We start from the raw sequence: 18,274 nt of genomic DNA, 5'->3' as shown, positions 1-18,274 counted from the left end.
AGCCAAAGTCCTTGGGCTGCGAGACGGTCTGCCCAGACTGGTGTGGTGGCTTAGTAGGCACGCGCCCAGCAAAGAAACTCAACGTCATCCACCTGGAAGAGTAAACACGACTTCTGGGCGGCGCGGGCAGTGCGATGGGGTCCACAGAAAGCGACCAGAAGGTCCAAATGTTTCCATCCTCCAAGGCGCCAACCCTGTTGAGCTGCTGTCAGCGCCACAGAGATGCGTAATCGAGGTAGCACTGCCAAATGTCCCGCGTTCCTGTGCACCATTGCTGCAGCCCGATGCGGGGGGGTATGTTCGCTGTTCAATTCATGATGAATGAGGCATTGAGTCGAGGTAGAAAGCGATTGTTCTAGATGCTGTAGACCTTGAATTAGTTAGTACGGATATCCGAAGCTGAAGAGTAATGATAGAGCAAACAAACGCGCAAGGTGTGATCGACGGCGACCCTGCTGCCCTACAAGATGACATGCACGCTGGGGGCCAGAGCTCCCTTGCCCTTGCACGACTTTGGCGACTGTTTATTGTGAAGAAGCTTAGGAAGTGGACCGGGCAGACAGAAGCGCCTGTGGTGCAGAGATGGGAGCGGAGCGGAGAGTCAAGGGGAAGGGTTCGTCTGGTGGAGGAAGAGGAGGATGCAGGGGCAAGCCACAGGCCAAGGCTCCGATGCACGAGCCACCGGCGAGCTATAGTTCCGGCTGCACCGCCACTTGCTGACAGATCTCGGCCTTTCCGGCTCTATGTGGCTCATGCCATTCGTGGCTGGTGGCTTCTCCATGGTGGCTAGTGACACTGAATTACATAACAATACTAAGATACCTCGCACCTCGAAAACCCAGCCAACACTGAACAGGCGCATGCCAGGATGTGGTTCGACAAAGTGTATCCCCAGCCTGCGATCCGAATGACAGTCCCGTCACTAGCAGCTGTTTGCCTTTGAAGTTTCGCTAGCATCTCTCCCCTTTTTCATCAATCGATGGTAGCTTCCTGCGAGGTCTAGATGCAGCAGTGTTAAAGTCTCCGCCAGCTGAGTTGCAACAGCAACAGGAACGCGGGTGGCTGGGCAGCCGTCTTTTACAATCTCCCATTGGCCACAACGGATCCACCTCGGCAAGCTAAGCGAGCCGTTCAGCCCAGCCCGTACCTGGCGTGCCACGCGTGCCTGGTTTCTGCCCACCTCCAGTTACTTTTAGGCCTGTTGCTCCCCCGCCATTGGTGCCCTTGAGTCGCTGCGTCCCTGGCCAACCAGCCAAAGGTACCTAACCCCTCCATCCAAATCCCCCCATGCAGTCAAGTCCCTTGTAAGTAACCCCTGGATCAACTGTCAAACCGCCTTGGAAGCTGCACTACCACCACCAAAATGGAGCCATTTCAACCTCCCAACCACCAACATTTCCCATCACGAGCTTTTCCGAGCTTCCCTCACCCAGCCATCCGCGTTTGCGAGTGCAGCGAAGTAAAACCATCATGGCTCCCGCACATCCTTCTGTTTGCTTTTCCTTTTGCTTCTCCAGTTTTTCCTCGTATACCCTACAGTCGCTTTTGCAACTATTCGTATTCGATTGACATCGATATCCACCGTCCTGTCAGTGCCCGTCCTTCATCCTGCAGCAACAGCAAGAAGCACAGCGTCGACCAGGCCTGTCAACTTGAGGCACCAGACTTGACTTGAGACGAGCTCTTTCTTTATCTCTCAAACACATCACACCGCCAGCAGCTGGTGGTCCATTGTCGAGATGCGGCCCTCTGCTCCCCTCCCGCTGCTGCTATCCGTCTCCACAGCAGCAAACGCGATCCCCCTCATCGATCGTCTCCTCCATCTTCGTGGCACAAAGCCGACAAAGACCTACTCAGTGGTCAATGTTGAGGGAAGTCCCAGCGCCGACCCGCCAGTCGTCACCATCACAAGATCGCCGGTTCAAACAACGGTGACGCAGAGAGTCACCGATACCATCACCCAGATCTCGTCTGCAGTACAGACAACATCTACTACATCCCTCATCATCGTGAATGTCGATGGCACCACGGACAGCGGCCCCGCAACCGTCACTGTCTACCCAAGCGTAAAGCCTACCCCTGAGTCAACACCTTTGACAGTCACTCCCACGACGGCACCAACAACGCCACCGGTTGCTCCTCCGCCAAGTTCTGTTGAGCCAGCACCCTCCTCAGCTGCACCGTCAACTCAAGTCTCCGAGTCTATTCAGCCAGCTCCTTCTTCAACAAGTACGCCTGGCATCTCTTCGAGCATTGCACTTCCTTCATCCACCCCGTCCTCGAGCGCCCCTGTCGTGGTGCCTCCCCCATCAAGCGAGACATTGGCGTCGCCTAGCCCATCCTCGCCAGTTCCTTCGTCGCCATCGACATCTGCTCTCGAGCTGCCGCCCTCTACAGAAACACCAGTGGCACCATCATCAGCACCTGTTGGCTCATCTACCGCCAGTGTTGTGCCTCTTCCTTCGACGGAAACCCAGGGTACTCCCAGTGCGTTCCCATCGCCGTCGCCGTTGCCGTCCGCCAGTGTCTCCACGGGAGCAGCTGGGCCTCCATCGACTTGGACATCTATTGCGGCACCCCCAGCATCATCCTCAGCAGCCGCAGCTTCCAGTTCTTCAGAGACCAATGCGGTTCCCCCTCAGTCATCAGTAACATGGGCTGCTCCAAGTGAACCGGTTTCAACACCAGTTGAATCGTCTGTAGTCATCGTTCAGCCTCCCTCGCCTACAGAGACCCCGGTTGCGCCGACTTCTTATATCGCTCCCCCTGTGGAACCATCATCTGCTCTTCCACCTAACGTAACATCATCATCATCATCATCATCAACCTCGACGACTACAACTTCTACCTCTACTAGCACAAGCGTCACAGAGGCTTACACGCCGCCGACTCCTACCCAAGTCTATGAGACCACTTATCAGACCTCATGGGTACAGACGCCCAGCTCTTTCCCTCAACCCTCAACCTTTATCACCAGCATCATCAGTGTGACAACATCTTCCTCGGTTCCGGAGTCTACCACGAGCTTTGACGATGGTGATTGGTCTACCACCAAGTACCCCGAGTGGAACGGTACTGCCAGCGCGACTCCTCGCTACCGCCGATGAAGGGGGGGTCATATTTCCTTTTGCTATTACGGAAAAGACGATTTATGTCTGATGTACTTTCACGTGTTTTGCATATCCTCAGCATGGCGTAATTAGTTCTGCTAGAACATGGGAGGTTGTTTGAACTTAAAGCATGGGTAACACGTGCGAACGAGACCTGAGAAACGACGCATCATTCAGGGCCAAGGGCCATCTCGGACTGTGGGAAGAGAGCTCACAGCAGCACAGACCAAGAGCTGGAACGCGCTGTCATCAATGGGTTTCCTAATGTCTAATAAGATAGAACTTGTATATACTCAACCAACCGTCACATATGATCAATCGTTCTCCCGTATGCTCGAAACAGAACGTCGTGCCCCTAGATGTTGTCTGTAACGCAGACTAGAGTCTCGACAGTTGCTTAATCCAGTCGTTGATGATCACACATGCCCCCCTGGACGCAGAAGCTGAGGGCGACATGTATATTGTGAGATGATTGACCCAAGCTGGGAGATCTGCGTCACCGTCCAGGAGGCTACTATCATCTCAATCTCGGCTTTTGAAAGCCTGTTTGGAATGAGAAAATCCTTCTTGTTTATTCTTCAATCGTTACTTGACTGTATGCAGTCAGCTTCTCTTATTTCCAAAAGAACACGGGAAAAGTCGGGTTAGATAGGGGTGCAAGCGAAGCCGCAGCTCAGCATAGGACGATTGCCAGAAAAGCAATGCCAAAAGGATTTTCCTCTTCAACAGTCTTACAAAATAATTAGACAATTATCCGCTGGCTAGCCTTCCGGAAACTGTAGGCATCAGCCTCCTCATTGGTGCGCGGAGGAAAGGGTAGCGTTGGCGCTAGGTGACTAGCAACATCGACCAACGCGAGAACACGTTGGACATCACGAACCGGTTCACGAGTTTTCTGGGATTCGTTCATACTCTGCTTTTACTTAGCTTCACACCCAAAAGGAAAAGAGTGACACATTCGGCATTGCACGTTCAAGAGAATTGGAGACGGTTGGCCAAGTCCCATCTGCTCTTCTATGTTCTGAGCCGGGTTCCTGCAGGATTGCGGACCTCTTTGCAACCTCTACAGTCGGAGATGGGGCAGAGGGCGTGTGCGAGTTAAGCCAAGTCTGTGCCGAATAATCCGTGCCATGGGGAACCGTTTATGCATGAAAACGTCCCGGAGAATTTTAGGAAGGTCCCGTTGGAGGAGCTAGAGTGTAAGCTTAAGAAAGCTACAGCTTGCTCGGCCGATCTATATGACTAGAGGTCCGTAGGATCCATGCTATTTTCTCTCTTGCAGCTTTTTGCGCATCAGAATGACGGGAAACTTGAATGTGAAGTTTCGCTCGGTGAGCGAGCTACCTTAGATTAGGGATTGTCCAATGGCATGTCTACACGTCTTACGGTCTTGTCATGACTACGCCGGTACAGCTGACAACGCAGCGACGGTCTGGAGCCGTTCAGATGAAGGCAGGCTCCGACAGTTTTACGGCGAGAGGAGTTAGTTTCTGAGACAATATGGCGGGAGCGAGGGGGTTCGGCATGTGTTCACAGTCTTGGTCTCTCCATGAGCCTACTAGGACGGCAGGGGCTCCATGGGTAGTATAGGTGAGTCGTGACTGTTGATCAACTTCGTCATTCCTCGATGGGTCCCCGATCTGTCTGCCATGTTTCTCGGGTTCTTTCTTGGCCAACTCTAGGGCAAGACCTTTCAGCTGTAAAGAGGAGGGAGGGGTAAGGGGAGAGTATATACCTGCAGTACTCCTTGAGTACCATATATGCTCATGTGCCGACTTACACGCTCGTCTCAGCCTTTCCACCCAAGCACTCCGTCCTTTGGGCTGAAGAACAACCATTCTCTCCTTCCTTCCCCAAGCGAAATTTTCCTCTCCTCAGGGCTATAGAAAATCACTTCAGTAACACTCTTCGGGGCGCTCTCTCTCTCTCTCTCGCAATGTTTCCACACCTCCAGTCATGCAGACGCAAAAGTGTCTTCTCAACCTTCCTCCTCCTCTTCTTCCTCCTAGCCCTCCTAGTCGACTGCACCCTCGCGACACCATCTCCGACCACAGAGCAAGCTCTCGACAAACAAGCAAGAGATTCAACGATCCTAGAGGACCTCTCATACCTCGCCATTGCAGCCGATACATCCTGCGAGGGGTCCAAGGGCCAGTACAACTGTCTCTCGGACAGATTTCAATACTGCCTCAACGGGACGTGGAGCGACGTTACCGCGTGCACCGAGAACAGCGAAAAGGCTGCCGAATCATTGTCTCTCTGCACGCCTATCGGGAGGACGGATACCATTGATTTCAACGGAGAGTGTGAAATCAGCGCCGCTTGGGGATGGGGGAATGGTGGCGGTGGTTGGGGCGGCGGTAGGGGGTATTACGGTGCTGGAGAGAGGGTTGAGGTGTCAAAGTGGGTTTGGTCTTTTGTTGGTATGGTATTCGTCCTGGGTGCGTGGTGAAGCTCAGGCCGATGAACATTCTGTCACCGGTGTCCTGGGCAAGGGAATGAGAAAACGAAGGGTAGGATGGATAGGGACATTGGAGTACATTCAAACTTTTCTTCTGTCGAGGGGATTACACGTCAACAAGGCGATTGGTACATTTTCTTTGCGCAGACGAGGTTTTCTCATGGGACCATCGGGTAAGGCGTTCCTTTTGTAATAATACCAGCTTATCTCTTGGCTTTACAGCAATGCGCGGCTTCTTCAAAAGATATTCAAAAGCATATGACATATGTAGTCTATCTCTAGGGGTGTGCAACAACTGGTCGTCCTGACATACCGGTATGCTCAACTACGCTTCATGAGATATTCTCAAACAGATAGGAATTAGCTTCCTGGATAAGAAAAAGCGTTGAGGCTGACATCAACCCATGCGGCAACCCGGATCCGAAGGTCCACAGATCAACAAGAGCCACGGGCCAACTTTGCGCTATCGTGACGTCACCCCTTGGCGCATCACAAGACCAGGTTCAAGGAAGCTAACGACCAACCTCTCTCGATATATATTCTGAAGATAGTTTAATGAACTTGTATTTCATATCTACTTGAAGTGTTACTAAATATTCACATAACTCGGCTCATTAACCAACCATAAGAAACCAACGTCTACCGAAGCTTGAACACAACCATCACCATGGCCACACACACGAATTCCGAAGTTCTCAACGCCGAGACCGCCGGCACCGCAAACACGTACGAGACCCCCAATGTGAATACCGCAACCTCCCACACTACGACAACCGACGAGATTCCAGCAGCGCATTCGACCTCCAGAGCCGCTACAAGCACCATCGGCGGCGGCGATGCGCCGACGACGCGTAGCGGTGGCATTGGACAGCAGATTAAGGGTGCATTTGCACAAGGACATGTGTGTAGTTTCCACGTTTATTGACACCCTCTAGTATGATCAGGGGACTGTTGCTGAATATGCGATGCTGATGACTGTGTTACAGGGAATGGGAGAGGTGATTCGTGGAAAGTTCAACTCTGCTGTTGACACCGCGGCTGGCGACTCGCAGGGCATGGCCAAGAACAAGAACATCACTACTGGTGGTGAGAGGGAGTTTGCGACAAAGGACTTTGTTAAGAAGGGGACATTGGACAAGGCTTTGTGAGGAGGTATTTGTTTGGAGAGGATGTGTTTTATGTATGATGAGTGTTGTTGGTGGAGGGCTTGAATGATACCAACTTGTTTGAGATTCCCTTCCGTATTTAATTCATCGATTACCACTACGCTGCGGCTACCAGTATCTGTACAATGGATGTTTGAAGCTCCGATTTGAAGATCTGCCATGTAATTTTTGCATCTTCTAAGCTCCCAAGGGTGGGATATGAGTTACGTTCGAGAGGTTGAGTCGTAATGCGGACTTTTGTGTTTCTCATTCAGATTATTCTTGCTTCTGGAATAACCAAAGAGGCCAGTAAGTGCCATAAAATGAACGAACGTCATAGGCCGACTAGGGTCAGACCCCTCTAGGGAATCATACGTACTAACTGCCAGACACGTGGTGAGTCGTGAGCCAAAGTTGCGTTTTGACATGGGAGCTGAACTAAGCTGGGTAAGATAGCAAAGGATACAGGGTACGCATATACATTTTGCGCCTCCGGACAGTAGAGTTTGTTGGAATCACCTGCCTCCAATACGGAGTTGAAACCTCTATGAAGCTTAGGAAGTCGAAGAATGGTCGATTATATTTGGCAGACTGGGTCTGGCTGTCAGTCTTGGAAACGGTCGAGTTCATCTATCTAGTAAGAAATTCCGTAAACAAGCTGTCATCTCCTCCACAGATATACTAGTCATCGGGAGTATTCGGAATTTCGCAATGTGGAATGCTATCGTAGCGCGGAAGGGGGCTGGGAAGTGATTTCGGCAAACATATAGCCAATCGTTAGATAGAAAATGGCATCGGGATTGGCGTTTTGACGATAATTTTATAGAAAGATTGCTGATTTTATCGTGAGTATTAAGTTGAGGTGCTTTATGAAAGGCAGCCGGCGGGTATCGGACCCCAGGAGCGGAGGTGTCCCGGTGGCCCCCGCGATTCTAGAAATGTGGAGTCCCGTGGTGATCCGCGGAGCCGTCAGCGCTGGCCCGAAACAAGGGCCGAGGCATTGGTTTGCGGACAGCGTTGGTCAAGACCAGATACGATATCAGTCTGGACACCCCATAAGTTGTACTAGTGAAGAAGGATTGCTTGTCATCCTCGCGAAGAGTCAGCCGGTAAGCAGCCAGTGGAGCATTGCATAATGTTTGCTACATATTGCAGTGCTGATTGTACAAGTTGCATTCACGCTGGTTCGGCTGGTTTAAGCAGCTGTTGGCCTGCTGGTGAGTCTCCGTTGTGCAGGGTGAATTAGCTGCCACACCCACTCTCCAACGAGGGATTCCGACTGCCCAAGCAATGGAACCCCCAAGGGGGAGGTAGGTGAGGTCCATTGGTTAGGTGAGATGAGGTCGGAGAGATCCACACCTCCCCCCAATGGCCCCAACAAGGGGACCTTGACGGCCAAGGTCGGGCCCCGCGTGTGCATGCGGCACAGCGTTTGGATGTTCACACTGCAACTGCAACTGCGACGAAGTTCTGCTCATCAAAAAGAAAGGGAAAGAGTCATTGGCCGATGGGATGTTTCCGACTCGGGGGAAGGACCACTTGGGCAGTTAGAGGCAGAAGCAAGTGCCAATATCAGTCACTAGGAAGGCACCTTGATGGACCCCTCTCCTTGGCTGCTTCTCGGAACGCGTGGGTGTACCAATTCGGAAAGACATGTCAAAGGAAGTCACGCTCACCTTCCACCTTCGCAGGGGCACTTGCCGTACCTTACACGATGCCATAAGACCAGCTGATGACCCTCTTTCCGCCGCTGGTATTTTCCAATTCCGCCTGTTTTCTCTTTTATTGCGACTCTGTTACTCTTCTGCATCTTCATTTATCGTTTCTGTGCTGTGTTCAAACCTCCAGACACCAGTTCCATTCATCCGAGAAGCGTCCCCGTCCAACCCACCCGAGTTCCGACCCCAGATTTTGACCCCAAGTTCCCACACCTCGTAACCCCACGATTCCATCATGGACGAAGAGCAATCCCCCTTGATGCGGATCCCCGCCGAAATCCGCATCATGATTTACGAATACCTCCTTGACGACGCTGGCGAAAGAAGACTCGCCGTCCGCAATAAGGCAATGCATCAGCTGCACAACGGCGCCCTGAGCACCTACCGCCGCACCTCATACCGCATCATCGAGAGGTCCTTTCACAGGCAATGCTTCTTGACGACGTACGCGCATCACCACCCGGCTAGCCCCAAGTCTATAATGCACCCCGAAATCATGGCCGTCAACCGCCGCATCCACCGTGAGACGAGTCACCTTCTTTACGGCCGCCCGCACGGCTTCGATTTCGGTAGCGACGTTGAGGCTGTGGTGCCCTTCCTCAAAGACCTGACGCCCTCTTCTCGATCTGCTATCCAGGAACTTACCATCCGCAAGGACGGGCCTGTGATGCATTGCAATAGTGAGAGTGACCGGCTGGACTGGGCTACCATGTGCGCCTACCTCCGCCGGCTGGATAAGGCGATACCTAGGCTGCGTATCATCGTGGAGGGCGGAAGACCAACGGCGGCGTGGGAGGGGCCGCAGGTGCTGAGCGTCTCAGATCTGAGGTTGCTGGCGCTCATTAAGCACGATAGCATGGAGTGGGTCGGTGAGCTGGCCAAGGTCGAGGGGATTGAGCAGCTGGAGATTGTGCCGAGGATACGACATCTCCCTGCGCCCGGCACGACGGCAACACTGTTGTTTGCTGCATTTTCAGCGTCAATTGACACGGCGCTTGTTGAGTATCTCCAGACGGACTGTGGGCTTCCTGCTACGGCTATGTCCCTCACAGCTTGAGACCGTTGGGAGGTAGTGAATGTTGGATATTCTCGGCTGCTTTTTCGGCCTTCTCACTCGGGAAATCGGGTGAGTATGGACACGAGCCCACTGATTGCGGGGATGGAGCAAAAATGGAGAGTATGCGGAGTACTGTCTGGATTTGGATGGCGTTTTGTTGGAGTAAGGGGTTCACGAACACACATATCCTGCATGATGCAGCAATGGCACACGGGTAGGGAGTAAGCACACGGCATGGTATTATCTGAGATGGGTGAAGATGCGAATTGACAGAGGGGCATCCTGAATGTAGGGATATATTGCACATGCATGTGACAGTGTACGAATCAGCTGCTGAGAGAACCTCAAACGAATCAATGAACTGACGCATGGCATATGAGAGAGACTGTTGTTCTTTGGTGATATTATCGTTGCTTCTGACCGTTGTGATCATCAAGGGGTCAGGTTGGTTGTGTGCTGTTGAGAGGCGGAGATCGGGTTGAACCCACAGGCTGATGCAGCCAAGGCGGGGGGCGCCAGCCGGAACTCTGGCCTGTACCGCGACCCTTGGTCCAAGACAGAACTTTTGCTTCCAACGCGCCAACGTTTGTGCGAGATCCTGGTCAAACTTCCTTGCGCAGTCCAGAGTCCGTAGTCCAGAGTCGAGGCTCGAGTGGCAAAGGTTTCCACTACCTTGAATAGTTAGAAGTAGGCTCGTTGGCCTAAGTAAGAAAGAGAATATCCAATATGTAGCAGAAGTTGACCGGGTACAGAGGAAGGATTGCTTGAGTGAGTCGCCCTGGATTCTTTCCAGCTAAGGATACTACTACATGGTTGAAGCCTGCTTGCTTTATCGCGTCGGCTATGGGTGGGATTACTTTGATTGAGTAGTACTTTCACCTTCGAGTGTGCAAACGGACTGAGGCATACGGAGAGTGCAATGTGATGAACAGAGAGGCATACTACGGGGAGAAGAAAAACGCAGCTCAGCCTGGAGAATAAAGACACTCTACTGACATCAACGAAAGGCGGACGACTCCCCCAATCACCACCTAGGAGGGTGGTACCGACGAGTACCTATTTGTCTAAAGGATTAGGAGCCTCAAGTTCACTGCATTTTTAACCCACCCAAAGGGTTCAATTGAACCATGGAGAAAAGACTAATACGTATGTAGTACTCCAAATTTGAGTCTCGCTTTCACTGCATTTTCAACCGGTCCCATGGAATGAATCCCTGAGGCGTGTTTCCCTCTTATCTTATCGCCCTTTTCGATAGACGAGGTCTTACATAATACTGCCTTACATAATCACTCCTCCAGGCAGCCCGATTCTCCGACCTCCCACTGGCGGGCACGTCACAGGCAAGTCGCAAGAGAATGGAAAGGGACAGTCTCCACTTCTCGTCCACGCCAGCCAGTGTCTGGCCTTCACTCCACTGCTCCAGCCACGGCTCAGTCCACCGAGCTCGCATCGCACAGCACCGCAGCACTGCCTAGTCGGTCCTTAGCACTCGCCTCGAGCCAGCTACTGCTAACCTGACGGGACTCCATCGTCAGCCTTCCAACGAACCCCCCGGGACCTCACCTCGCAACCCTTTTCGCAGCCGCGCGCGCCGACGACACATCTCCGACGTCTGCGCCCTCATTCATCGCGCAATTGTTCCGACCGCAATCGATCCACTCCGACTCTGTCGTTTGTCTCCTTCATCAATGAGCCACAACTGAGCATCATTTACGTCGCCTCGATCGATAACTACCCCGCCGGTTCGACTTCGATATGTCTGCGACTCCTGTGCCGCCGGAAGACCAGGCACGCCTCTTGGAGGATGCCCTGGTCGCGGTGCGCCAGCAGACGGCCCTCATGCGCAAATGCCTCGACACGCCGAGCAAGCTCATGGATGCCCTCAAGTGCTGGTACGTCATCCCCGTTCCCCGGATTCCCGGGAGCTCCTAGGCAGCTTCTCTCGATGCCCCCGATAAGCTTCAATGGTTGAGACTAACAGTCCGATGCACCTCGTCCAGCTCTACCCTAGTTTCCGAGCTGCGTACGAGTAGCCTGGGCCCGAAGCAGTACTATGAGCTGTATATGGCTGTCTTTGACGCCTTGCGCTACCTCTCCGTCCATCTCCGAGAGAACCACCCCGTCAATCATCTCGCCGACCTGTACGAGCTCGTCCAGTATGCCGGTAACATTATCCCGCGTCTGTACCTCATGATCACCGTCGGCACGGCCTACATGTCCATCCCCGACGCACCTGTCAAGGAACTCATGAAGGATATGATGGATATGAGCAGGGGCGTGCAGCATCCCATTCGCGGCCTGTTCCTCAGATATTACCTTTCCGGCCAGGCCAGAGACTACCTACCGACGGGTGACGGCGACGGTCCCGAGGGCAACTTGTCCGACTCGATCAACTTCATACTCACCAACTTTGTCGAAATGAACAAGCTCTGGGTCCGGCTGCAACACCAAGGCCACTCCCGCGAGCGCGAACAACGGACGAGAGAGCGGAAGGAGCTCCAGCTTCTGGTTGGAAGTAATATCGTCCGACTGAGCCAACTCGTGGATCTGGAGACGTACAAGTCGGGCATTCTTGCGCCTCTGCTAGAGCAGGTTGTGCAATGCCGCGATGTCCTGGCACAGGAGTACCTGCTCGAGGTCATCACCCAGGTCTTCCCTGACGACTTCCACCTACACACTCTGGACCAATTCCTCGGAGCCGTTTCGCGCCTGAATCCCCATGTCAATGTAAAAGCCATTGTTATTGGTCTGATGGACCGCTTGTCAGATTACGCCGAACGCGAATCCAAGGATGAGGGAGAAGGGGACCGGGCTAAGCAGGAGGAGGAGGCGCTATCAGCTCTGCTGGAGAAGACGAAATTGCAGGCCGAGAAGGCATCAAGTGCGCCAGGCTCCGGTGTGGACGAGAATGGGAAACCCCTTGACCTCGATACAAACGGTGCTGCGCACGAGAGCAGCGAAAACGAAGCCCGCGCCGCAGAGGACCTACCCCCGCCAGAAGAGCCAGCTCCTTCGATTGCCGACACTGAAGCGACTGCCGTCAATGGAGAAGGGGCTGATGCCGAGAAGGGAATCCCGGAGAACGTGCAGCTCTACGAGATTTTCTTCAGCCAAGTCAAAAACTTGGTGGATGCGCAGCATCTCCCTATCCCAGACACAATAGCGTTGCTCTGCTCACTGACAAACCTGGCACTCAACATTTACCCCGAGAGGCTAGACTTTGTCAACCAGATTCTTGAGTATGCCACGATCAAAGTCCGGGAAAACGCAAACAATGCCGACCTTCATTCTCCCCCGGCACAGCAAAGTCTCTTGGCCCTGCTGCAAGCGCCTCTCAACCGCTACCTCTCCATCTTCACCGCGCTCTCTCTCCCTACCTACGTTCCTCTTTTCCAGTCACAGTCGTATCCCACTCGCCGCGCCGTTGCTGGTGAAGTCGCTCGCACTCTACTCCGTGACCAGACAAGGATCTCTACCCCTAGCCAGATGGAAAATGTTTTGGAGGTCTTGAAGGTGCTCATTAAGGAGGGCTCCCAAACACCGTCTAACTACCCAGGTGTTGCACAACGCCGGGCTGTCGAGACCGACGAGACTATGGAGGAACAAGGTTGGCTGGCCAGAATTGTCCATCTCATTAATGGCGAAGACAACGACACACAATTCCGTTTATTGCAAATGACCCGCAAGGCTTACTCTGAAGGCAACGAGAGGATCCGCACGACGACACCGCCCCTCATCACTGCCTGCATGAAGCTTGCAAGACGCTTCAAGACGCGCGAACATTACGAGGACAACTGGGAGACCCAGAGCAACGCCCTCTTCAAGTTTATGCACTCTGCTCTGAGCACTCTATACACCCGTGTCAACGGAGCCGGCGCGGCGGAGCTCGCCCTGCGCCTGTTCTGCGCGTCCGGTCAGACGGCTGATATGACGGGCTTTGAGGAAGTGGCCTACGAGTTCTTCGCTCAAGCCTTCACCGTCTACGAGGAGGCGATTTCGGACTCCAAGGCGCAGTTCCAAGCCGTCTGCGTTATTGCCACAGCGCTGCACCAAACAAGAAACTTTGGCAAGGAGAACTATGACACTCTCATCACCAAGTGCGCTCAGCACGGCAGCAAGCTTCTGCGAAAGCCCGACCAGTGCCGTGCTGTCTACCTCGCTAGTCACCTGTGGTGGGCCACGCCAATGGCTGTCAATGGCGAGGCCGACGAAACTGGGGTAAGTCTGGGCTACATACACAACCAACCGACATTTGCTAATCTGTTGCAGCTGTACCGCGATGGAAAGAGAGTGCTTGAGTGTCTTCAGAGAGCCCTGCGCGTTGCAGATTCTTGCATGGAGACAGCGACATCGATTGAGCTGTTTGTTGAGATCCTCGACCGATACGTCTACTACTTTGAACAGCAGAACGCGGCGGTAAGCCCCCTCACTGCTTTTGTACATTGTTTTTCCCGAGTACTGACTGGGCTACAGGTCACCACCAAATACCTCAACGGCCTCATTGAGCTCATCCACTCCAATCTCGCCGGCAACCAGCAGGATTCGGCCTCGGTCGAGAATAGCAAGCGACACTTTTACCACATCCTCGAAAGTATCAAGGGGCGGCAGTACGATGGCATTGTCCTGTACCCGAAATAAGCACCGGTACTTGGAACCTGTCGACCCGTTCTTGAAGCAGACGGGAGGCACTCCTCCAATCACCACATGACGACACACCTTACGAGAGCAGGGAGAATGAAAGAAGGGATTATGGAGAGGGAACAGATGGGTGTTTCTTAATTAGCGGCGACGGAAGTAGTGGCCAACACGGGTTTGTGAGAAGAACCTAGTTGAGTGAGGTTTGGAGATTGGAGCAGAAGGAAATGAGAGGGTTGCGTGTGTGAGAGAGAGAGAGTCAAGAAAAAACGTGTTTATACGATAAGCGCATGCAATGAATTGGAACAAGACGAAGTCTGTGGATGTGGTTGTGCACAGAGAGACGGTGGAAAAGCTTTGCATGTGGCTTGTGGCCTTGATTGTATATACGTGTGTCGTGCCTTTTCTCTTCCTACCTTACCTCATTTCTAGTGAAGCGATCGAACTTCTTATCCCTCGCCACAATCGTCACGTCTTCAAAAAGTGTAGGTTCGAGTCAAAAGAAGGGTGAGACAGCTTGATGATATTCATCACGACACATGGAACATCATCACGATGAAACACGGGCAAAACACAGTCTCGAATTACACGTTCCGCTACAAGATCGCGGCAGTGTAAAAGGTTTTCAACTATCGTACCTTCGGGACATGAAAGAATTGCGGAACAATGGTTGTTTGTGTGGTAGAAATTCCCCCCTAAACTCCTTGCAATGCCAGAAAAACAGGAACAGAGTTGGCAGCAGGCTTTCGCGGCGAGGCGCGCATAGACATACCCCAGAAGATCTTCCAAATGGAATTTTTTTGAACGGAGTCGACGAAAAGAAACAAAAAAGGGAATAGGAGCAAGTGGCCCCCTTCGTACATGTGTCTTCTTCAAATTGCATTCAAAAAATGCGGTAAAACACACACTCCATCGTCGTATCGAAACACAGAAAAGAAAAAAGCCCAATATGGAAATGGGAGTGATGGTGCGATCAGCTGCTCTCTGCAGCCTTCTCCCACTCAGATAACGCATTTGTCGCGTTCTGGATGATGCGCGCCGTCTTCTCGACGAGCTTGTTCGCGAGCTCCCAGTTGCCGGCCTCAACGGCGTCGCGAATGGCGGCAAACGTGACGGGCTTGTTGCCGGACCAGGCTTGGGGCCCAAAGATGACGTGCTTGAACTGGGTGCGATCGGGGATCTACACATTCGTCAGCAATTGAATCAGAAAACACGGATAGCATGTCACGGAAGAGGGAAGAGATAAAACTTACACCACCACCCTGCTCAAGGTCCAGCAGCGCCGTCTCAAAGTCGGCCATATGGTTGTTGAACTGAATGCGCTTGTCTCCCATATCGCCCGACTCCCAGCCGCCACCGCCCATGACTGTGCTCTCCCACGTCATCTCCCACATGGAGAAGCCCTTGACGTTGACCTTGGTTTCCGCAATGAGCTTCTTGAGGGGCTCCAGCGAGAATTTGTCCTGCGTACCCGCGCCCATGTGCTCGCAAAAGTTGGCCAGGTCGTTGATGTAGCGCTCAATGCGCTCGCTGTAGCCCACCATGTCGAATGGTAGAATGGGCTTGTCCGCGAGCTCTAGGATCAAGAGGCCGACAATCTGGCCCATCATGACGTGGTACGCAAACTCTGGGTCGCCGATGCGTTGAACCCATTCGTAGTTGTCGTAGCTGGATTGCGCGGGGAATCGTGCGCCCCTGAAGCCGAGATCGAGAGAGCTGGTGCCGGCAATGTTTTGGAAGGGAACCCAGTCGCCGTCCATTCCAAGCTCTTCCAGGTCACCCTCCCGCTGGTTCCACAGGTCACGGACTGTGGCATTCAGGCCCGCATCAAAGACACGATCGATTACGCGGAGGACAGCTTGCTTAAAGACGGGCGATCCCGCAGCGTGGAATTCGCTGCCTGCCACAGCAGAGTCGAGGTCGATGTAAGCAAATGCGTTTTGTCGCAATAGTTCATCATTGTGCTCGACGAATTCAGTGGAGCCGATCATGTTGTACTCCTCGGCGTCCCACGACATGAACTCGATACTGCGCAGAGGTCGCCAACCCTTGGAGACGAGTGTGCCAAAGATGCGTGCCATCTCAATCAGCACCGCCGTGCCAGAGTGAGGCTCAGTCGCGCCAAATGACCAAGCATCCCGGTGGTTTCCAATGATAATGGACTTCTGATCCTGCTCAATGCCTTCGATTTTGCCGTAAACATTCCAGATGCCCTTCTGCTCAACAACGTCGTTGTCGTTCTTGAGTCGTACAATGGGCGAAGAAAGGTTGCCAGTCCACCACTCCGCGATATCAGGAACACCTCCCGCCCATTCCTTCGGCACTTGCTCACCATGGCCCTTGAGATGCTGTAGTAGAATCTGTGCGTCACGCCACGCGAGGGGCAGACTGGGGATCTTGGTCAGACCCTTGCTCTCATCGGGCTTCATACGCGGCAGGTTCTTCTTGCTCTCCCAGCCAGGAGTCAGGGGGTCACCAAGGACCCAGTTCGACAGCGCAACGGAGCCTCTCTGAACACCATCGGCGGGCATGAAGCGGCCATTGGGTGCTACATCGCCCAATCTAAACCCGTCATCAGCTGGATCGCTGTACACGATGCAGCCTGCAAAGCCGGCATCCTCTGCTGCCTTGACTTTGAGGGCCAAATTCGCCTGGGTGCCATAATAACGAACAAGAGCAATCGCGCCCTTGGTGTCGATCCCATGATCCGCAAGCTTCTTGTAATCCGACCTCGCGCCATAGTTGGCATAGATCAAAGGTCCTTTAACATCTCCTGACTTGGATAGTCCGTGGAACACAAACGTCTGGTGTCCAGCTGCTTCTCCTCCGATTTCCTCTTCTTCCAGCTTCGCTGACCACTTCGGCTTCCCATCGTCGCCAATAATCTCCACAGCGCGTCCTCCGGCCTTCGGATAGTTCATGTACACGTAGTATTCGTCAACGTTGACGTAATCCAGCCCGGCTCTGGTGAACATGGACTCGACGTCCATAGCCAGAGCGTAGTCGCCCTCAGTTCCTGCCATGTGGGCGTATTTTGTGTAATGAGCTACCGACGCCTTCAGCCGGCGGCCCTCGACATTTTGCTGCACGTACAAGCGTACATCCTCGGGGTTGAAGCGCAGTCCGCCGTTCATGCGCCTAGCCATGCTCGTGAAAAGATCGCTCATGAAAAGTGCGTAAAGAATGCCCATGACGAACACAACAGCAAACACCCGAGCAAAAATGATAATGGCCGTCCGCGCCTTGTCCTTGTCCCATTGCGGGAAAGCAAATCGCGGTCTCGTCGTCGTCGCATTCGCCTCGTTCGGGTTGTTGGGGTTGTCGGCCGAGCCCGAGGGCAGTCGAATTGTTGGACGCAAATTTGGCATCCGCCATCGCCAAGACCACTTCCAGCGTGATAAGGAGAGGGCGAATGGTATCCGTTTCCCCCATATTGACGGGCGCGATCTGTCCTCTGCATCCCCTATTTCGAGCTCTTGCATCTCCCGGCGCACATATGCCGTTTCGTCTCCATCATCGTCGCTGCCCCATGAGCTATCTTCGTCATCTGTTTCGACTGTTGGCGGCCTATACCCGTTTGGGCGACGTGATGAAGTTGCGAGGCCATTTCTATTCAGCAGCGACTGCGACTCAGTCTCGGCCTGGGAGCGATCGTCTAGCGGAGAGCGCGGGGGTTGCTGCCATTCTGAGGGGTCGGCCGGGCCGCTTGTGGCGAGAGCTTCATCGTAACTTGGGATGGGGGGTACAGATTCGTACCGGTGATCGCGATCCGACGGCATCGTTGCGGTAGTCGCCGGTCAGGAACGAGAATCAGGGGGGCGATGTGTCAAAGGGACGTCGATCAAAGGCGTCTATCGGCATCCATATAGCAGCGAAGGGAAAACGAGCGGTATCGAGTCGGTCGGGTGAGGGCGGAGATGAAGGGAAAAGGAGTGTTGGAAAGGCGCAGCAACACACGACGCTATCGAAATACTATGACGGAAGAGAAAGGGGTCCCATGGATGCTGCTCGGGAGCAAACAGACATTGACCGGATCGACAGGACTAAGAGAAGCTGGATGGTGAGGCTAGTCGCGATGTCGATTCGGCTGGCAACAACAAAGCTCGATGGAGGTTGAATTGACTCTGCGGCTGGCGATGTCGAAACAT

General features: G+C 53.4%; 7 protein-coding genes across 7 annotated transcripts; 5 read left to right on the top strand and 2 right to left on the bottom strand.

Annotated features, from left to right (window-relative positions):
- Nucleotides 1–312: 312 nt before the first annotated feature.
- CPAR01_09564 (uncharacterized protein) lies at nt 313–675 on the bottom strand (the record flags this gene model as incomplete). The annotated part of the gene is made up of 1 exon (XM_060493829.1): nt 313–675. A coding segment is annotated over one exon (363 nt), but the record flags the coding sequence as incomplete, so codon positions are not given.
- Nucleotides 676–1,739: 1,064 nt separating this feature from the next.
- CPAR01_09563 (uncharacterized protein) lies at nt 1,740–3,107 on the top strand (the record flags this gene model as incomplete). The annotated part of the gene is made up of 1 exon (XM_060493828.1): nt 1,740–3,107. The coding sequence occupies one exon, from the start codon at nt 1,740–1,742 to the stop codon at nt 3,105–3,107; it is 1,368 nt and encodes a 455-aa protein (XP_060347958.1).
- Nucleotides 3,108–5,046: 1,939 nt separating this feature from the next.
- On the top strand, nt 5,047–5,562 carry CPAR01_09562 (uncharacterized protein; the record flags this gene model as incomplete). The annotated part of the gene is made up of 1 exon (XM_060493827.1): nt 5,047–5,562. One exon carries the CDS (start codon nt 5,047–5,049, stop codon nt 5,560–5,562), a length of 516 nt encoding a protein of 171 aa, XP_060347957.1.
- A 676-nt stretch (nt 5,563–6,238) lies between these two features.
- Nucleotides 6,239–6,719, top strand: CPAR01_09561 (uncharacterized protein; the record flags this gene model as incomplete). The annotated part of the gene is made up of 2 exons (XM_060493826.1): nt 6,239–6,472; nt 6,558–6,719. The coding sequence occupies 2 exons, from the start codon at nt 6,239–6,241 to the stop codon at nt 6,717–6,719; spliced, it is 396 nt and encodes a 131-aa protein (XP_060347956.1).
- Nucleotides 6,720–8,669: 1,950 nt separating this feature from the next.
- CPAR01_09560 (uncharacterized protein) lies at nt 8,670–9,491 on the top strand (the record flags this gene model as incomplete). Its single annotated transcript, XM_060493825.1, has 1 exon — nt 8,670–9,491. The coding sequence occupies one exon, from the start codon at nt 8,670–8,672 to the stop codon at nt 9,489–9,491; it is 822 nt and encodes a 273-aa protein (XP_060347955.1).
- Nucleotides 9,492–11,246: 1,755 nt separating this feature from the next.
- On the top strand, nt 11,247–14,129 carry CPAR01_09559 (vacuolar protein sorting-associated protein 35; the record flags this gene model as incomplete). Its single annotated transcript, XM_060493824.1, has 4 exons — nt 11,247–11,383; nt 11,492–13,709; nt 13,761–13,907; nt 13,965–14,129. The coding sequence occupies 4 exons, from the start codon at nt 11,247–11,249 to the stop codon at nt 14,127–14,129; spliced, it is 2,667 nt and encodes an 888-aa protein (XP_060347954.1).
- Nucleotides 14,130–15,099: 970 nt separating this feature from the next.
- CPAR01_09558 (PA domain-containing protein) lies at nt 15,100–17,905 on the bottom strand (the record flags this gene model as incomplete). Its single annotated transcript, XM_060493823.1, has 2 exons — nt 15,100–15,306; nt 15,380–17,905. The coding sequence occupies 2 exons, from the start codon at nt 17,903–17,905 to the stop codon at nt 15,100–15,102; spliced, it is 2,733 nt and encodes a 910-aa protein (XP_060347953.1).
- Between the last annotated feature and the right edge of the window lie 369 nt (nt 17,906–18,274).

The sequence above is a fragment of the Colletotrichum paranaense genome (genome assembly GCF_030867605.1).
Source record: "Colletotrichum paranaense strain IMI 384185 chromosome Unknown Scaffold_7.1, whole genome shotgun sequence".
Classification (NCBI taxonomy): domain Eukaryota; kingdom Fungi; phylum Ascomycota; class Sordariomycetes; order Glomerellales; family Glomerellaceae; genus Colletotrichum; species Colletotrichum paranaense.
Note: the sequence above shows the minus strand (reverse complement) of the source record. Positions and strands in the feature narration are given on the sequence as shown.